The 16,901-nt window shown below is 38.7% G+C and overlaps 1 protein-coding gene across 8 annotated transcripts in view; it reads left to right on the top strand.

Moving 5' to 3' along the window:
* Positions 1–16,901, top strand: part of CDC42BPB (CDC42 binding protein kinase beta) — a 116,375-nt gene that overhangs the window by 52,598 nt on the left and 46,876 nt on the right. For all 8 annotated transcript variants that reach the window (XR_004645425.1, XR_004645424.1, XM_034767917.1 and 5 more), the window contains exons 5-9: positions 4,486–4,634; positions 9,216–9,309; positions 11,398–11,598; positions 14,260–14,508; positions 15,482–15,561. Coding sequence is in view for 6 of the 8 variants with exons in the window: in XM_034767917.1 (XP_034623808.1) it covers positions 4,486–4,634; positions 9,216–9,309; positions 11,398–11,598; positions 14,260–14,508; positions 15,482–15,561 (773 nt within the window). In the remaining 2 variants the exon portion in view is untranslated. The remainder of the gene's footprint in view (positions 1–4,485; positions 4,635–9,215; positions 9,310–11,397; positions 11,599–14,259; positions 14,509–15,481; positions 15,562–16,901) is intronic.

Here is a 16,901-nt window from a genome sequence, read left to right on the forward strand (position 1 = left end):
ACTGTAGACATTCACAGTTATCATTTTAGTGTATGATCTACATTTATTCTGTCATGGAGTGCTGGTTGGGCCGTGACAAATTATAGTAGATTGAAACATGAAGACAGTACAGGTCTGTCACATCTTATGCTGGGGTTACGTTCTGCAGTTAGTGCATAAAGCGAAAATCGCATATAGTCAAAATTACATTGAGTGTAATGGCGGGCGGAATCGCCCACTCTACAGGTACAGTATTAAAATTGTTGTTTTTCTCTTTTTTGTTTTTGTTTTTGCCGACCACGTAAAGCTGAAATCGCACATGTTAAATGCGCATAAGATGCGACAGATCTGTAGAGCTGGGTGCAGTGTTTCAGTGAATAGTAAATTCACCAAAAAACACACATTTTTTGGCAAATCAAAATTATTCATGAAATTTTACATGAATTCACTGGATAATTTCAACCCCCAAAAATATTTTTTTTGGGACTGAGATGTCATTTACAAAATAGGAGATGGAGCAGCTGGTAATGATGCAGCTTTCTCTGTAACTTTTAGCCCATTGGTTAGGGTGCTTCTCTGAGAAGTGAGACTCCTGATTCCAACCTTTATCCTTTGTGGATGAAGAACAGAATTCTACCTCTCTAAAGCCTTGTCTGCACATAGTGGCAGTGTGTAGGGTACACATAGCTATATGCAGCAGGGAAAGGCTAGCTGCTGGAGCCTTTCACCGCAGTAATGGAAGCCTCCGGCAGGGGGATGCAGTGGGGAAAAAGCTCCAGCAGCGGGCCTTTCACTGTGGTAAGGAAAGGCTCTGGCAGTGGGGAAGCAGCAGGACACTATACAGGTAAAAACAGCCGCGTAGACATGGGAGGCATTGCTTGGGTATGTAGAGAGACATATAGGGTGTATACCCTAGGGTTCAGATGCATATGGCAGTCTACTCAGCTAAGCTGTGCCTCAGTTTACACTGCTATTGATACCCATGCTAGTGGGCGTGCAGTGTCTGTACTTTGTACCCTGCCATAAGTGTAGCTGTACCATAAATTGAATGCCACTCTAGCACAGCTTCTCTGAGCTGAGGCTCAGTGTTCAGTCTTGACCAGTCTGCACCCTGCCTTCAAACCCACGCATTTTTACAGAATTGTTCCTTTAATTACACCTGAAGCCTTTCCAAAATGTAGTGTTTCTGGGTAACATTCTACTGAGCTGCCTCAAAGGGTGCATCTACACTAGAAAAATTAGTACACGTATTACAGCAACAGCAAAGTAATGGTGCAGTTGAACCAGTGAAGGTGGAGCTCAGACATTTTTTCTACTGTCATAAAAACCTACTCAGAGCAGGTTATTGTGACATGGTGGTAAGTGTGTTTGAGTGTTTGTCTAAGCTAATTGTTACATTATTGCTGGCTAGGGTGACCCAGATGTACCGATTTTATAGGGACAGTCCCGATTTTTGGGTCTTTTTCTTATATAGACTCCTATTACCCCCGACCCCGATTTTTCACATTTCTGTCTGGTCATCCTATTGCTGGCACCAGGCAGCTACTCCATCATTGGTAGTTTTTCTAGTTTAGATAAGACCCATGAAACCAGCTCTGATGCACTCTAATAATTTAACCTACAGTGTTATACTTTCAGTTTTGCATTAAATACAGAACCTATTAGTAGCTATTGGTTCTATTAATGATATAAAGCAGACTTTGTGATACTGGAGTAATTCCAATATTAGGAAAAGGGGAAAGGAGAAGGAACATCTCTTTTACTGTAGGAAATTACAGTCTAGTATTTCAGGGGATGAGAGGAGTAGAACAGTGGGAACACTTTACTCAATTTAATAGTAGTCTTATAATGTTCATTTAAGGACTGGTGAAATAAATATTGAACAGTGTGTTAATCTCTAGAGTATTTACTTACTAAAATAGTTTTTTAATCAACAGTGACTCTTCAGGTCTTGAGATCCTGTTTATTGTTTACAGTGATCTCATCTTCTAGTACATTTAGCTTGCATGCAACAAATTGTTTGCATAGACTTTATGAAACTTGAAAAAAATGTGCTTGTCATGGAAATATTCATAGCCCTTTAAAGTAGCAGGAAGTTTTTCCTACTAGTTCCTCAATTTTCAGTAGAAGTGAAGAATATCAAATTCCTCTAGCTTTTTCTCACACTAGCGTGGACTGTATGAACAGGAATGCCCGTGCCAGATGTCCACACATTCCATTGCTGCAATTTCTAAGTATTCTGGGACAGATACTCAGAATGTTGTTTTCCATACTACAAACTCTGAGATGGTCTAACCTGCAATGTTATGGTTGTTCTGATTGCTTTTCATATAGACAGTTTAGGAATAAAAGTCACTTGTAAGTACCCCTTTGTTTACTTAATGAAGTATATTTTGGGATAGGTGAAACATCATATAATGGTTTATGAAACACAATTTGAAAAAGACAGTTCAAACAGTTAATTCTCTTGAAGAACACTCCATGTTCCAGATTCAAGCACATTGGAATTTATAATAAAACTACCTTGCAGAAAGACAGTGGGAGTCTGGACATCGCATACACAGAGTAGGATGTACGTTCATATGTAAATTAATCTTTGTGTCGAACCCACTGTTCCCAATGTACATTCAAAATTTGCCAAGTTACACAAGCAATCCACTGTCAGCATAAACAAATATTTGCCCTAGGGTTAAGCTGTACATGAACAGTTGTGTGGAGGGCAGTGTCAAGACAGACACCTTTTGGGATGTCAAGGTAGATGAGGTAATACCTTTTATTGGATACAGGACCTGAAGAAGAGCTCTGTGTAAGGTCAAAAGTTTGTCACTCACCAACAGAGGTTGGTCCAATAAAACATGACCTCACTCACCTTGTCCCTCTAATATCCTGGGACCAACAGAACTACAACAACATTGCATACACCTTTTGGGATGTCCTTTTGTTTCCAACAAAAGTTTGAGTAAATAAAAGGGCAATTACCCTTTGCCTTCTCTTTTACTTTATGGTCTTATTGACTTAATCTGTTTCCCTTGTAGGAAGGGAGTCTGTTTTTCCCTCCTTCAGGAACTGAATGGAATTCAGATTGCTCTACCATGAGCAACAGAATTAAGTATTTACTTTGGTAAAAGTCTGTTACTGAGGATAAGGAAGATCATTGCTAATACTTTATATCACTGGGTGGGAGGAAGGGTCAGATAGAATGGCTCTGGATTGGTAATTGGAAATATAGCCATCAGTCCCTAGGTCATGGGCTAGATTCTAATTCAGGTGGTGGGGAGGGAGGGTTCAAAAATAATTTAAAATATATCTGTGGTCCACTGTGGATAAATAATGAAAGAATGATTGAGTGGAGGTGGGGGCGGGGACAGAGGGGACAGAGCAAGCATGAGAATGACTCTGTAGATTGGTGCTTAGAGCACTTTTGTGAATCTAGTTCACAGTGGCTTAAAATGCTGGCCTGTGCTCTAGGAAGCCCCTTCTCTTGCTACCAACCGTGGTAATACAGTGGTAAGAAATTTTAAGAAAAATGCTACCATACACAAAGCCAAGGGCTTTCAATCTATTTAATGAGCACTAAATTCATTGAAAGTATTTGTTTAGAAAAGCATCTTTTACTCCACTAACTTGCATATTTCATGCAGATTGAGCTCCCTTCATTATCAATCAACATAGCATTTGTGGGGAAAGTTGGTTTTCTGCAGCAAATGCTTAGTAGAATAAAATGAATATTCCAGACTCATATTTTTGATGTTGCTCACAGGCTTATCAACACCATAAAATATGCCTATAATCCAAACACACTTCTTGTCTAAACAAGAATTTAATAGCAAATCTTATTTGTTCCTCATTCCAAAAGTTTCATATTCCACTAGAAGAATCCAGTGTTTCCTGTTCAAACTAAACAGGTATTTCATGTTGTGATGTGTAAAGGGATTTAAAATTAATTCTCCAGTACATAAATAGTTTTTAAACTAGTTTCCTCTTTTCCATGCCATACGAATCCTCACACTTTGAAACTTAATTTGCTAGATTTGGTCATGATTTTTGTTTTGTTAAGGTTTTGTTAAATTAGTGCGGAACCTTACAAAAACGAATTCCCTAAAGAAAATGGGCCTTGTTTCTGTCACTTCTCTGTATAACTAAACTAGATAGTCATAAATCATTGTCTTGGTTGCCCTCTGCTGTATATTCTCTCTGCTTATTTTTATGATAATGACCAGATCTGAGATAGTTTAAAATGTGTTAAGCTAATGTTTTTACTATGATTATATTAAAGAAAATCAGAAATATTTGCAGCAAAATAGGCAATTAATAGTAATTTGTTCATAAAAAGTGACCATTTTGACCTCTCTTCACACACACACACACACACACACACACACACACCTCTTTTCCACAACCTCTTTTTGCATCCTTCCTGTTCCACAATGAGCTACTTGTATTTAATTGCTGTATTTATCCATTCTGACTCAAGCATGCATTGATCATATTTCTCTTGTTTTTTAGTATTTAGTAATGGACTACTATGTGGGTGGTGATTTGCTGACACTTCTCAGTAAGTTTGAAGACAAGCTTCCTGAAGATATGGCCAAATTCTACATCGCTGAAATGGTGCTTGCTATACATTCCATTCATCAGCTGCATTATGTGCACAGGTAAAATATCCACCTCATTATGCATATGCCCAATTTTGAAAGTGTCAATGCAGAATTAACTGCAAATACAGCGGTCATGTCAGGCAAATTTATAGGTCTGTTTGCTAATTTTACTTGTTCAAACTTTTAACTCAATACATCAAGTTATAAATGACAAATTTAAGAGGTGGTGAAATGTAATTGATTAAAAATAGTTGGCTTAGTAGTTAAAGAATTAAAATAATAAGGGGTTTAATGAGCAGTTGCCACGCCGGTAGTTTACTTTGAGCAATTCACTTGATGACTTAATGGCTCAGTTCAACCCAGCTAGAAAATTCAGCAAAATCAGATGCATCTCAGTTGAGCTTCTCTGAATAAATAAATTCAGTAAATGTATCATGCAGGAAAATATTTAGAATGGACCGTTTATAGTAACTGTTGGCTACCTGTCTGCATTATCTATATTAACTGTTTGTAAAATGTTATATTGTTGAGGTGGGTAGGTCTGTCTGTTTTACGTATAAGTGTGTATTCCAAGTCAACCTATTCTAACATTTAGCAATGCTGAAAATGTAAAAAGCTTGAGTTATCAGTTTAGTTCATGCTCTGAAATGGTTAAGAAAATAACCTTCCTTCCTCTGACTATGGGAGGAAATTAGTCAGGAAAGCAAAGAACACTTTGTACACTTCCTTATTGTTGGGTTACTCCGAGAAATGCAGGTTCCAGAAAAGCCTTTGGTAAACAGGAGCACTGTTAGGAAGAAGCACATGATAAACGTTTTGTTCAGCGTAGTGAGAATCTTGTTCAAAGGAGAATTGCTCTTCTTGACACTTGCTTTCAGACTTAACATTTAGTATGTTAGTCATGAAAAAGCAGTGACATGAGTACAGAAAACCTTTGCCATTGTTTTTATATTCTGACCTTGTACTTTGTTTCTGATTAAATGTGAAGTTGTAAAGTGTGGAGTGTCGTAAGGCAATGATATCATTCAGTTAGCTGTGTGTGCAGGTACACATAAGAGATCTAGAGAGTTCTAACAGAAAATACTGCACTTTTGAACTATCACCAGTGTATATTTAAGCGATAATATTGTAGGCATAAGCATCTGGCCTTTAGGCACAGTCAGTCATTTAATTCCCTTGAAATGATATACACCAAAGTTATCACCATTGAAAGCTGCAAATAAAACCATGCCTGTGAAAAATAATCTTCTGTGATGTTGTTTGAATTGATATGTACATTGTGTATGCTCTCTGTTAGCCATAAAGATTGCTTGAATCTACTTGCTCCTCTGGAGCAAGCCAATGAAACTATAACGTATGTCCTACTTTGAGATAGAGGAAGGGTTTTAATATTGTGTTTTTAAACTTTAGTCCTATAGGCTCTAAAGTAAGAATGTTTGTTTTAAAACAACACTGTTTATTATATTATTTCTGTTTAAAGCTTGACTGTTCTAAGTGCTCTCAAAATCCATGCAGCTAATCAGATTGCCTTGAATTTTGGTGTGCCTCATGGGGATGTGAGGGTACAGTCAATGATGCAATTTTGGGATCATTTGATCAACTAGTTCCCAAGACAGCCCCTGGAAAAAAACAAATTTTTCTTAGTTGACACATTCTAGCAAATTTTTTGCTTATAAATAGAGATCAAATGAAGACTCAGATATTTCATCAGGGTCTCAAACATTTGAGGGTTACCTCAGCAGAGTGTGTGGCACCCACCAGCCCTTTGGGAGCATTCAGATTTCAATGTTTGAAAAATAGATTGCTTCTCCAGTTAGGCACGCTAAGGCTCACATGCCTGCTCATGCACCAACTGGATTATACAGAGCATGTGCAGAGAGACAGGCTAACTATCTGAAAAACTACTTGCACATCGCAGGCTCTGGGTGGCTCTGAGAGTGTTGGTCATCGAATCCAAGAACACCCAGGGCACTGAGAGTTCAAATCCAACCCAGGGCAGAAATTTGAATTAAATAAATAGGCATATAACTCCAATCTGCCTCCTATGAAAGGGGGATTTTTATTTTGGGGAAGTGTCATCTGAGTACAGCAGAATATTCAGAAGGAGCTGAAACTGTTTTGAAAAGAAAATGAGACAGACAAATGCTTACTGGGAAGGGATGGTGAATGGGGGTGTAAGAGTAGGTGAGGATAGTGGCAGAGGGGATGGGGGATCGGGGGATGCTCAGGGGAGGGGTTTATGGGAAGGTGAGAGACACAGGGAATAGGAACTGGGGGAGAATAGGGCTGGGATGCCTGTCAGCCCCACATTCCCCTTGTTTGTGTGCCACAATCTGGGGGCCCCAACCTATCTGCAGGGTTGGGTGACCCCTCCTTCCCTGCCCTCCTCATGTGAGCCAGGTTCTGGAGGGGTGTCTGAGCCCCACTCCCTAATCCCCTCCTGTCCCTCCTCCTTTGTGTGCTAGGATCTGGGGGCCCCTGCCCATCAATTGAGGGTCTAACCTGCCTCCCTAACTCCACTTCCAGATCCTGGCTCACGGGAAGTCCTGTCCCTCTGGGTGGGGGGAGCTTAGAACACATGGGTGAGGAGCTGAGAAGAGGTATGTTTGACACATCAGAAAATCTCCGGCACTGGGGCGGGGGGACAGGAACTGACAGAAATGAGATACATTTCTCAGAGCTGTTGTTTCAGGCTGGGGAGTGGGATGAATGGGTGGCTGGGGAGGGAAAAGGTGTTGGGGTGGTTCAGGTAAGAGGAAGGAGGTAGGGATTGGGGGAATGGGAGGAGAGAAGACAAGAGGGGTTGGAGAATGAGAGGTAGCAGAGGAGGTTGGGCGTCTAGGGGTGTGGAACCTGACAGTCCTGAATTCTCCCTTTCTGTGTGCGCGCGCCTAGGATCTGGAGAAACCCTACCCCTCTGCAGGGGTCTGAATTCTCCCAGGCTGCTGTGTGTTCTACGGTCCGAGGGACTCTGCTTCTTTGGGCGGTCTGAGCCCCTCTCCTTGTCCCTCCATATGAGCTAGGGTGAGGGGAATTAAGGTATCTCAAATTTAAACATGAAATCCACAAAATGAATAGTTACGCTATATGTCACCAATGGGGGGTGGAGCTGGCCAGAGTGAATAGAGGGTACAGGACTTTGTTTGGAGGATTGGGTGGACCTGGGGCATAGCTGAGGTAGCTGGGATGAATTTACAGCAGTAAAGCATTTTGTTTAGCGATAATGTGCAGTTTTCTTTAAATACATATTCCAATACAGAAAGGTGTTTTGGGTTTTTTTAAGAAAATTGTGCCTCGTTATTTAAAGTTAAATTTAATTTTATAGCCCAACTCACATACCCAGCTATATTCTATGGAGGGATGATGTTCCATGATGTACTAGCAGAAAGCACGTTGGGATATATCGCTGAATTGATGAGGATGAAACTGACCTAAAATGCACCGCCTTCCTCCCTTTCTTAACTTGTACATCTGTTGGATGTTCTTTATACTGCTAAATTGAACAAATCATTTAAAAACTGTTCGGTTTTGTTTTTCCCCTTGCACACTGGCTTGTTGCCCTTTTGAGATTCTTTGAGAGAACTTATAAGGAAATATCAGTAGAGAATGTCTGCCTGCCTTAACCACTAAGTTTCAGCACTATCTTCTGTTTCCTCAGTGCTACAGCCATTTTATTTGGTGGATGTGAAGATGAGTGCATACAAAATGGTGAAGGAAAACATGATTTAATTTTGAGACTAAATGAAATTAAATTTACATTATGCCCATTCATTAACATTTTTGACCACATTAGCAATGTAAGAAAGAATATCAGGTTATGAGCTAGAGCAAAAGTGAACTTGTAGTTCATTTCATTTAGTAACATCAGCATATTATACACAACTATACAGCCGTTACCTAGCAAGTTGTGGTATTGTGTAGTTTAGGAGACTTGTTATTGGTAATTGGCTGTCTCTCGATACTCTTATTGTTAATACATTTCTTAAACTTGTTTATCACCCCTTTGCTCATGTAGGTGTGTAAAGCACTTCAGATGCTATATACATGCAGGAATCACTTTACAACCTCCTAAAACACACCTTACTTCTGGGCTATAACAGTCCAGCTGTTTTAACAGAGCACAGCTGTACTAGATAAGCCTAGGACAGGAAGTGAAATATGGTCTTGAATTGAAATAACAGAGGGGTAAGGAAGACCGAAAAACTGTACCCAGATTAGAATTTGTCAGGATACTTGGCAAATACGAAAGATTCTACTTTCCCTACAGAATATTATGCTGAGACATTGGTGCTCTTCAAGACAGTATGTGAATCACCTCTTCAGACTGACTTTCTGCATCACTTGGTTTTATCATAATTCTCCTGTTCAAATACTGACCATTGCAGGTTTGACAGAATCAGAGGCCTGGGTGGTACAGCTCCAGGCATAGTATTAAGTTTCTCTGAACTTACTACATACCCTGCACTTACCTGATAACCAAATATAAACTGAACACCATCAGTGTAGTAAAGAATTTTTCTTTCTAACTTCTACATTAATTTATATTGGCGTTTTCTCAGCAGAGCCAATACTTCAGTGAGAACGTTGGCTTCATGTTTGTACTGTATTGACATCACTTTATTTCCTTTAATACAACAGGGACATAAAGCCTGATAACGTTCTTTTGGACATGAATGGCCATATACGTCTGGCAGACTTTGGATCATGCTTGAAGATGAGTGAAGATGGCACTGTATGTATAAAGTCAAATTGTAGTCAAGGTCTTTGTAGTAGGTGCCTGATCTTTAAAAGCCTAAGGGCACATCTGCATTGCAGCTGGGGATGTGAATGGCAACTTGTGTAGAAGTTACCGTGCTAGCTGTACTCTCTAGCTAGCTTGCTAAAAATGGAAGTGAGGATGCTCTGCTGCAGGCTTCAGCACCAGCTACACAGCCCATCTGACACTCCTGCAGTGCTTTTCCCAGGTACATACTCACCTGTGCAGCTGGTGCAGAAGTCGTAGTGTCCTCACTTCTATTCTTAGTGAGCTAACTAGACTAGCACAGGTACTTCTACATGAGCTGCCATTCACATCCCTGGCTGCAATGTAGATCTACCTTAGGAAGACTTTCAGCATTCCAAGGGAGGGGGAAAGAGGTCAAATCAAAATATGTACATTTTTACATACATTTTGTATATATGGTATTTTATAGAGACTACATGAAAGTGTATGTATGCATTAGTTATACCAATCTGCTCGTCAACCATTCCATTGCTAGCTGTTGAATTTCTTGTTGGTGTTATGGAATATCTAAAGATTAAGTGTTGCTAATGATTATTAATTGGTTATATGAATTAGAGCCACAGGTTACAACCTTCAGGGCACCTTGAAATCATGGAAAAAAACTAATCAGAAACCAAGGCAACCAAACTAGGGGGGAGAGGGAGGAGGGAATTCATCAGGAGCCCACAGCTCTTAAATTAAAAAGGTTCAGAGCCCCCCTCACTGTGAGCTGGTTTGTCTCATGTGTAAAGGTTGAAACAAACTTGTAACAGCAGGTGAATGGAGGCAGCCTATATTAATCGGGCTATGTCCCACCCAAGAGTTGAGTTGTTGTACAGTTGCTCACAATGTCTACAGCTCAGAACAAATAACATCTCTTGGCCTCATTCAGAAATCTTTATAGACTTGGCATAAAATCCTTGGGCATTAAATCAGACTTCAGATGCCTCCCAGCTCTCTTCCAGTCTGCACCCAAGCTGTTTCAACTCCTGGGAATCACTCCTGAAAGTGTCTCTGGACAAAAGAAAGAACTGGAGTATGCTAGCTGGCCATCTGGTACACTGCAAATTTGATACAAATATCTCAGCTAATGCCCCATCTCTGTTTTGTGCAATGCTGGTGGCATGATGAGTACCCAGTGGAACCAGTTGTGGCAAAATAATGCTTGTAGCGTCATCCACTGTCACTGAAACATTCCAGAGCCTGGTGACGTTCCACAACCCTAAAGCATTTGTCTTAGAGTTATCCAAAATAATATGCAGAAGGGGTTTGAATGAGCCATGCCAACTTGGCTGCAAGATATGTCAATGGAATTTGCCAAAGGAGCATAAAACTAAATATCTGCCACCATCTCCAAAACTTGCTTTTTATGTGGATCTATTGAAACTTAGTAGCTCATCTCCTTATCCCATCCAATTCACCTATCCTGTAATCTACCACGTTAAGCCATTTTCCATTCACCCCAACACATGACACACAAAAAACCAAGCTCTAGACTCAGTGGGCACTCCCTCCAGTACCTCAAAATCAAATCACAAAAATGAGCATAGAAAACAGAGTGGGAGCTCGGTAGCCCCCTGCTCTCCCTGCTTCCTACCCCAACCTTTGACAGCCATTTACATCCTTAAACATGCACATACGCTGAGGCAAAACATTTTCTCTTCATGTCTTAATGGTGTTTACATCAGTCTTCTCTTTCCCTTCCCTTTTTCACCCCATCAGGTTTGGTGATTCTGAGTTTCCTACTGCACAGAGTATACATTTCACCATTAGAGCACTGGGAAATCAGAATTTGCCTTTGATAACTTTTATGTTTTGCCAAAAATTTATTAAATGAAGTTGCAGCTGAGTCCACTTGACCGTAGCCTCTTTTTGTTTTGAATTTTCTGTACATATTCATTAGTTCATTTTCGTGTTTATGATTGATAATTCTTTTCCCTTTTATAAAAACAAGCATTTCCTAATGTCTTCATCTGCCAAAAATACTAAGATATGATTAAGAATGCTGTCTTGAGGAAGCCTGGAAGCCTTCCAGAATGACGCTTGTTTATTTTTAAGGTACAATCTTCAGTGGCAGTGGGTACGCCTGACTACATCTCTCCTGAGATACTGCAAGCAATGGAAGATGGGATGGGAAAATATGGACCTGAATGTGACTGGTGGTCTCTGGGTGTCTGTATGTACGAAATGCTGTATGGTGAAACACCCTTTTATGCAGAATCATTAGTGGAAACCTATGGGAAGATTATGAATCATGAAGTAAGGAATATCATCAAACCACACATGTATTAAAATATTTATGCAGAAGTTGACAGCCTTTAAAGAAAACATGATTTTTGTGTGACAATAATTCTGTAGTTATAATTCCTTGATATGTCTACTCGTATTCATGTAGTTTTGTAGGCTTATCAGCTTGAGTTAAGGAAACTGTTAGCTTTCCTGAGTTTGCAAAAATGGAAAAACCATCAGCTACTGTTGTAATTTGAAGAGGGCCTCCAAATTATGATTTCTATTTTTAAACACTTGTTAATCTTTGCAAAATAAAAACTGAGAACTAAACCAGCCCCATGTTTATGGGGGCCCACTATAAAATGTTTACTCTGGAGGCTGCAGTAGCAGTTAAGTAATACGTTGTTTACACAGCTGGCACATTTTTCTGTTACACTGATAATCAGTACAAATAAGGAAATAAGAAATTTAAACAGCCTAAGCTACCAGAGATTCATTTTTTTTTGCCCACTGTTAGCTGCAAAACTGGTAGGGAAATTTTTGTTTGTAAGCTTTTGAGTGTGTTTTAAACAGCTCATGGTTGATCCTTTTGAGAAAAGTTATGCAGAGGGTGATGCCTCTTGGGTGCCTCCATAATAGGAAATTTGTTGCTGTTTTTGCAGCATACATACAGCTGCAATTGTTACTAATGGGACTTCCTCAGAAGAGTTAAATGATATAAGGACACTCGTGCCCTGCCTGTACTAGTGCTCACAGTATTGGTAGTGCTGATGCAAAACAGCTAGCAGTTTTCCTAGTGCTGATGCAGCCAATGTGTTATTTCATTCTGTTTTTAAAATGTTAAGTTGAGTTTATGTATATTCAGGCATGCCCTATCTTAATTAGTTTTGGAAAGTTGTCTGATTTGCTAGTTTTGTGATATTTTTTGTGGTATTTATACCTCTAAATGTTTCTGTGGTTTCTATGGTCTTGCTGTCTTAATAATTCAGTCTGTCTTCGGTTTTGTTCATAGATGTGATCATACTGAAAATTTCCATTTAAAAATTTAAACTTGAAATTCTATTAGGTTTAAGTCTTGCTATCTCAGAACACTTTGCGAATGTTAGTGGTTTAACAATCCCACTTTATTTATTTGTTTATTTATTTATTTCCGCGTTGTTACCCACAGAAACTGAAGGGGAAACTAAGAGACTGGACAGGGTAAACTGTGAAACCTTACTGTTCATAGACAGGTTTCAGAGTGGTAGCCGTGCTGGTCTGTATCAGCAAAAACAATGAGGAGTACTTGTGGCACCTTAGAGACTTAACAAATTTATTTGGGCATAAGCTTTTGTGGGCTAAAAGTGGGTTTTAACCCACGAAAGCTTATGCCCAAATACATTTGTTAGTCTGTAAGGTGCCACAAATACTCCTCGTTGTTTTTGTTCATAGACTGTGTCAAATATATAAAGTAAATGAACTAAAAATAGAAAAACATTTTCACATCTTTTATTTATAGTAATTTCAAATGTGAATTTGTAAGTAATAGGTACATTTTAGGTGCGATTTTTAAATTGACTTTAACTTTATATTTGACAGATTAAAATATGCTGTCATAATTTATAATGCAAATTATTACATAAAGTCAAATGCTATTAGTACAGATGCCAAAAATACTGAAATCACATTTTTTCCTTACATGTGTACTACTGATTGACACAGCCTACTATTACATTAATTTTTTATGAATGAATCTGATCTGAAAATAGGATTGATTTTTTTCAATAAATAAATACAAATAAAATGCACAAGTACAAAATGGGGAATAACTGGGTAGGTGATAGTACTGCTAGAAGGGATCTGGGGGGTTATAGCAGATCACAAATTGAGTATAAGCTAACAATGTAACGCAATTGCAAAAAAACGGCTATTATTATTCCAGAGTGTATGAACAAGTGTGTCATACATAAGACACAGGAGGTAATTGTCCCACTCTTCTGGGGAGGGCTCAGCTGGTGTACTATGTTCAGTTTTGGACACCACACTTTAAGAAATATGTGGACAAATTATCAAAGTAGAGCAATAAAAATGATAAAAGGTTTAGCAAGTCTGACCTGTGAGGAAAGGTTAAAAAAACTGAGCATGTTTAGTCTTGAGAAAAGACGACTGAGGAGGGACCTGATAGGTCTTCAAATATGTTAAGGGCTGTTATAAAGAGCACAGTAATTGATTGATCTCCGTGTCCGCTGAAGGTAGGACAAGAAGTAATTGTCTTAATGTACAGCAAGGGAGATTTAGGTTACATATTAGGAGAAACTTTCTAACTATAAGGATAGTTAAGCACTGGAATAGGTTTCCAAGAGAGGTTGTGGAATCCCCTTCATTGGGGATTTTTAAGAACAGGTTAGACAAATACCTGGTGGGGATGTTCTAGGTATACTTGGTCCTGCTTCAGTGCAGGGGGCTGGATTTGATGGTCTTGAGGTCTCTTCCAGTCCTACATTTCTTTGATTCTGTGGTTCATCATGCTGAAGACTTCTGTTGCTCATAATAGACTTGAAAATGGTAGCTGTAACTATTAGTTTCCAGTGTCATTTCTGTAGTCTAGAACTTAACTTCTTTACCAAAATAGCTTGTAAAAATTGTATTTTTCCTTTTTACAGGAATTTTCCAGTATAAAATTCTCAAATGAGGTTTATTTTGTTTTTCTAGGAACGATTTCAGTTTCCATCCCATGTGACAGATGTATCTGAAGAAGCAAAAGACCTTATTCAGCGACTTATCTGTAGTAGGGAACGTCGACTAGGACAGAATGGAATAGAGGATTTCAAGTCACATGCATTTTTTAAAGGACTTAATTGGGATAATATTCGAAACCTAGAAGCACCTTATATTCCAGATGTTAGCAGTCCTTCTGACACATCGAACTTTGATGTAGATGATGATGTATTGAGGAATCCTGTGAGTCTTTCATTTAAACATTAAATTATGGCCTTTTTGTGTGTATAGTAACAGTAAAAACTACTAGTTCAGAAGTGAGCAACTTGTTTCTACTTTGTTCTAATAAAAATGTCTAAAGCATAACCATTGATAAACTATGCTAATGCAACAAAGTTAAACTTTTAAACCCACAAAAGCCCTGAAATTGAGTTACATTTCTCCTGCAACTTTAAGTCCACCCACTTGTGCATATGCATTGCAATGTTATTATATAAAACTGAGTAAGATGACCCGCTGCTCATCAGAGCCACACCTAAGGCTCTGAGTTGATGATCACAAGTATCCAGTTCACATGAGATTGTTGCACTCATCCCTGCCTCTTGAGCCAGCTTTGGATTGCAGTTAACAAGATTTCTGCTTTTTGAATACTCGAGAATAGAATTTTTTTCCCATTTCAGTCTCCTAATAGCTTACAAGAATGAAGAGCAGAGGGAGAATATGCCATGTGCACATGAGCTTGTCTCATGCAAGTATGCAGTCATAACACACAGGACCGCTGGGTTTGATTTTGATGCATTGTCCAGCACAAGAGCTAGAATATTAACAGCATTCATTTTGGTGACCAAACGCTATTCACTTTAATGTCTTTTAAAAGCAAAACCCAAACTTATTACGAATGTATTGCATTTTGGATTTGTCATACAGAATTGTCCTCTAAATGGAGTGTGGATAAGAAGAGAGTTTTCAATGTGTATGATGAATTTGGGATAAGGGATGTTGGAACAGTGAGAGATTGTTGTATTCAGCGAATAACTACATATTGTGCACTGATACAATCCTAAGAAAAGTTCACTTCTGATACCACACTCTCAGATTCTAAGGCTAGGAGGGACCATTATGATCATCTAGTCTGACCTCCTGAGCATTAAGGCACAAAGAAGCACTTAAGCTTTTTAAACTTTGTTTGGTTTTCACTCATGTTCTTTTTATGCAGGAAATCGTGCCACCAGGTTCTCATACTGGCTTTTCTGGATTACATTTACCTTTTGTTGGGTTTACATATACAACTGACAGGTAGGCAAAAGAAACAGTTACTTGTTACATGTATTGCTCAAATAGGGCTAATCCTAGAAGGTTTACCTTCACAAGCACACTGAAGAATGTGTAGATAAAATTTTTTTTTTACGGTATATGAACATTTTTGCTTTGCCTGTACAAGAATTAAAGGTGTTTTTTATTTATACTTAATCTTTCTTCATGTATTTGAAATAGAGCTTACAATGCTTGAGGCTCTTTCATTTTGTGGTATTTGTATGGTTGCTGTGGTTATAGATGTTGGAATAGTGTTTACCTGCTGCAGCAGTAACTCTGGGAGCAATAGAATAAAACATTGCTTTCTGAGGGACCAAAAGAAACACTGGTATTTTGGATTTTTTACTGTATCATCACAGTTGTTACAGTTGATATAATCACTATTGAAGTTCTTTCAGAAGTTCCACTTTGGGATATAACTTCCCCTACATTTGAGACAGTGGATTAAATTTCGTTGTTTGGTAAAATCCATATTAGTTTTCAGCTAGACCCAGAAAACATATTTTTCAGGATTGTTTTTGGCTTGTGATAGCTCTTTGAAATTAAACATTTTTAAAAGAGAAGCTGTAGCAATATCAAAATTGCAGTGCACCTGAGCTTTATTAGTGGAATCAAAGCAGCAATTTTTGATGTGCAGAAAGTATCCAAATCCTGCCAACATCTATTTTGAAACAAACAAGACTTCATAGACAAAATAGATGCACAGACTGTTGCAGCACAAAATGACATGAAGACACAGTACAACTCATTACAGTTGTCAGAAAAACAAATACCAATCAATGAGATCAAGACAATGAGGGAAACTTAACAAAACAAAATCAGAACAATTAAATATATGGAGGCAGTATGTTAGTCAACTTCTGAATGGTGAAACAGTGGCCAATCCTCCAGATATAGAGAAAGGAGAAGATCTGGATGTCAACCTAGGACCTATCACCAGAGTAAAAGTAGAAAGGGCAGTCAGTCAATTAAAAAGTGGAAAGGCACCAGGTCCGAATAACATTAATGGAGGTTCTTAAGGCAGACTTGAAGAACACACTAGACATTTTGGTAGGCCTCTTAGAAAAAGTACCAATTGAGTGGGAAGAGTCTCATATGGTGAAGCTGCCAAAGAAAAGAGGTCTCATTGTAAAAAATGGAGAGGTATTCGATTGATGTCTATCCCAAGTAACTTCTTATTATAGACAAATGTAGAAAGTAAATATAAGTGGTAGTTCCAGGTTACAAAAAGAACAGACAGGAGAAGTCATCTATAGATCAAATAGTAATCCTACATATCATCTGACCTGTTGATTGAATGGCAGTCACCATTTTATATGTAT

This window comes from Trachemys scripta, chromosome 4, assembly GCF_013100865.1.
Source record: "Trachemys scripta elegans isolate TJP31775 chromosome 4, CAS_Tse_1.0, whole genome shotgun sequence".
In the NCBI taxonomy this organism is placed as follows: domain Eukaryota; kingdom Metazoa; phylum Chordata; order Testudines; family Emydidae; genus Trachemys; species Trachemys scripta.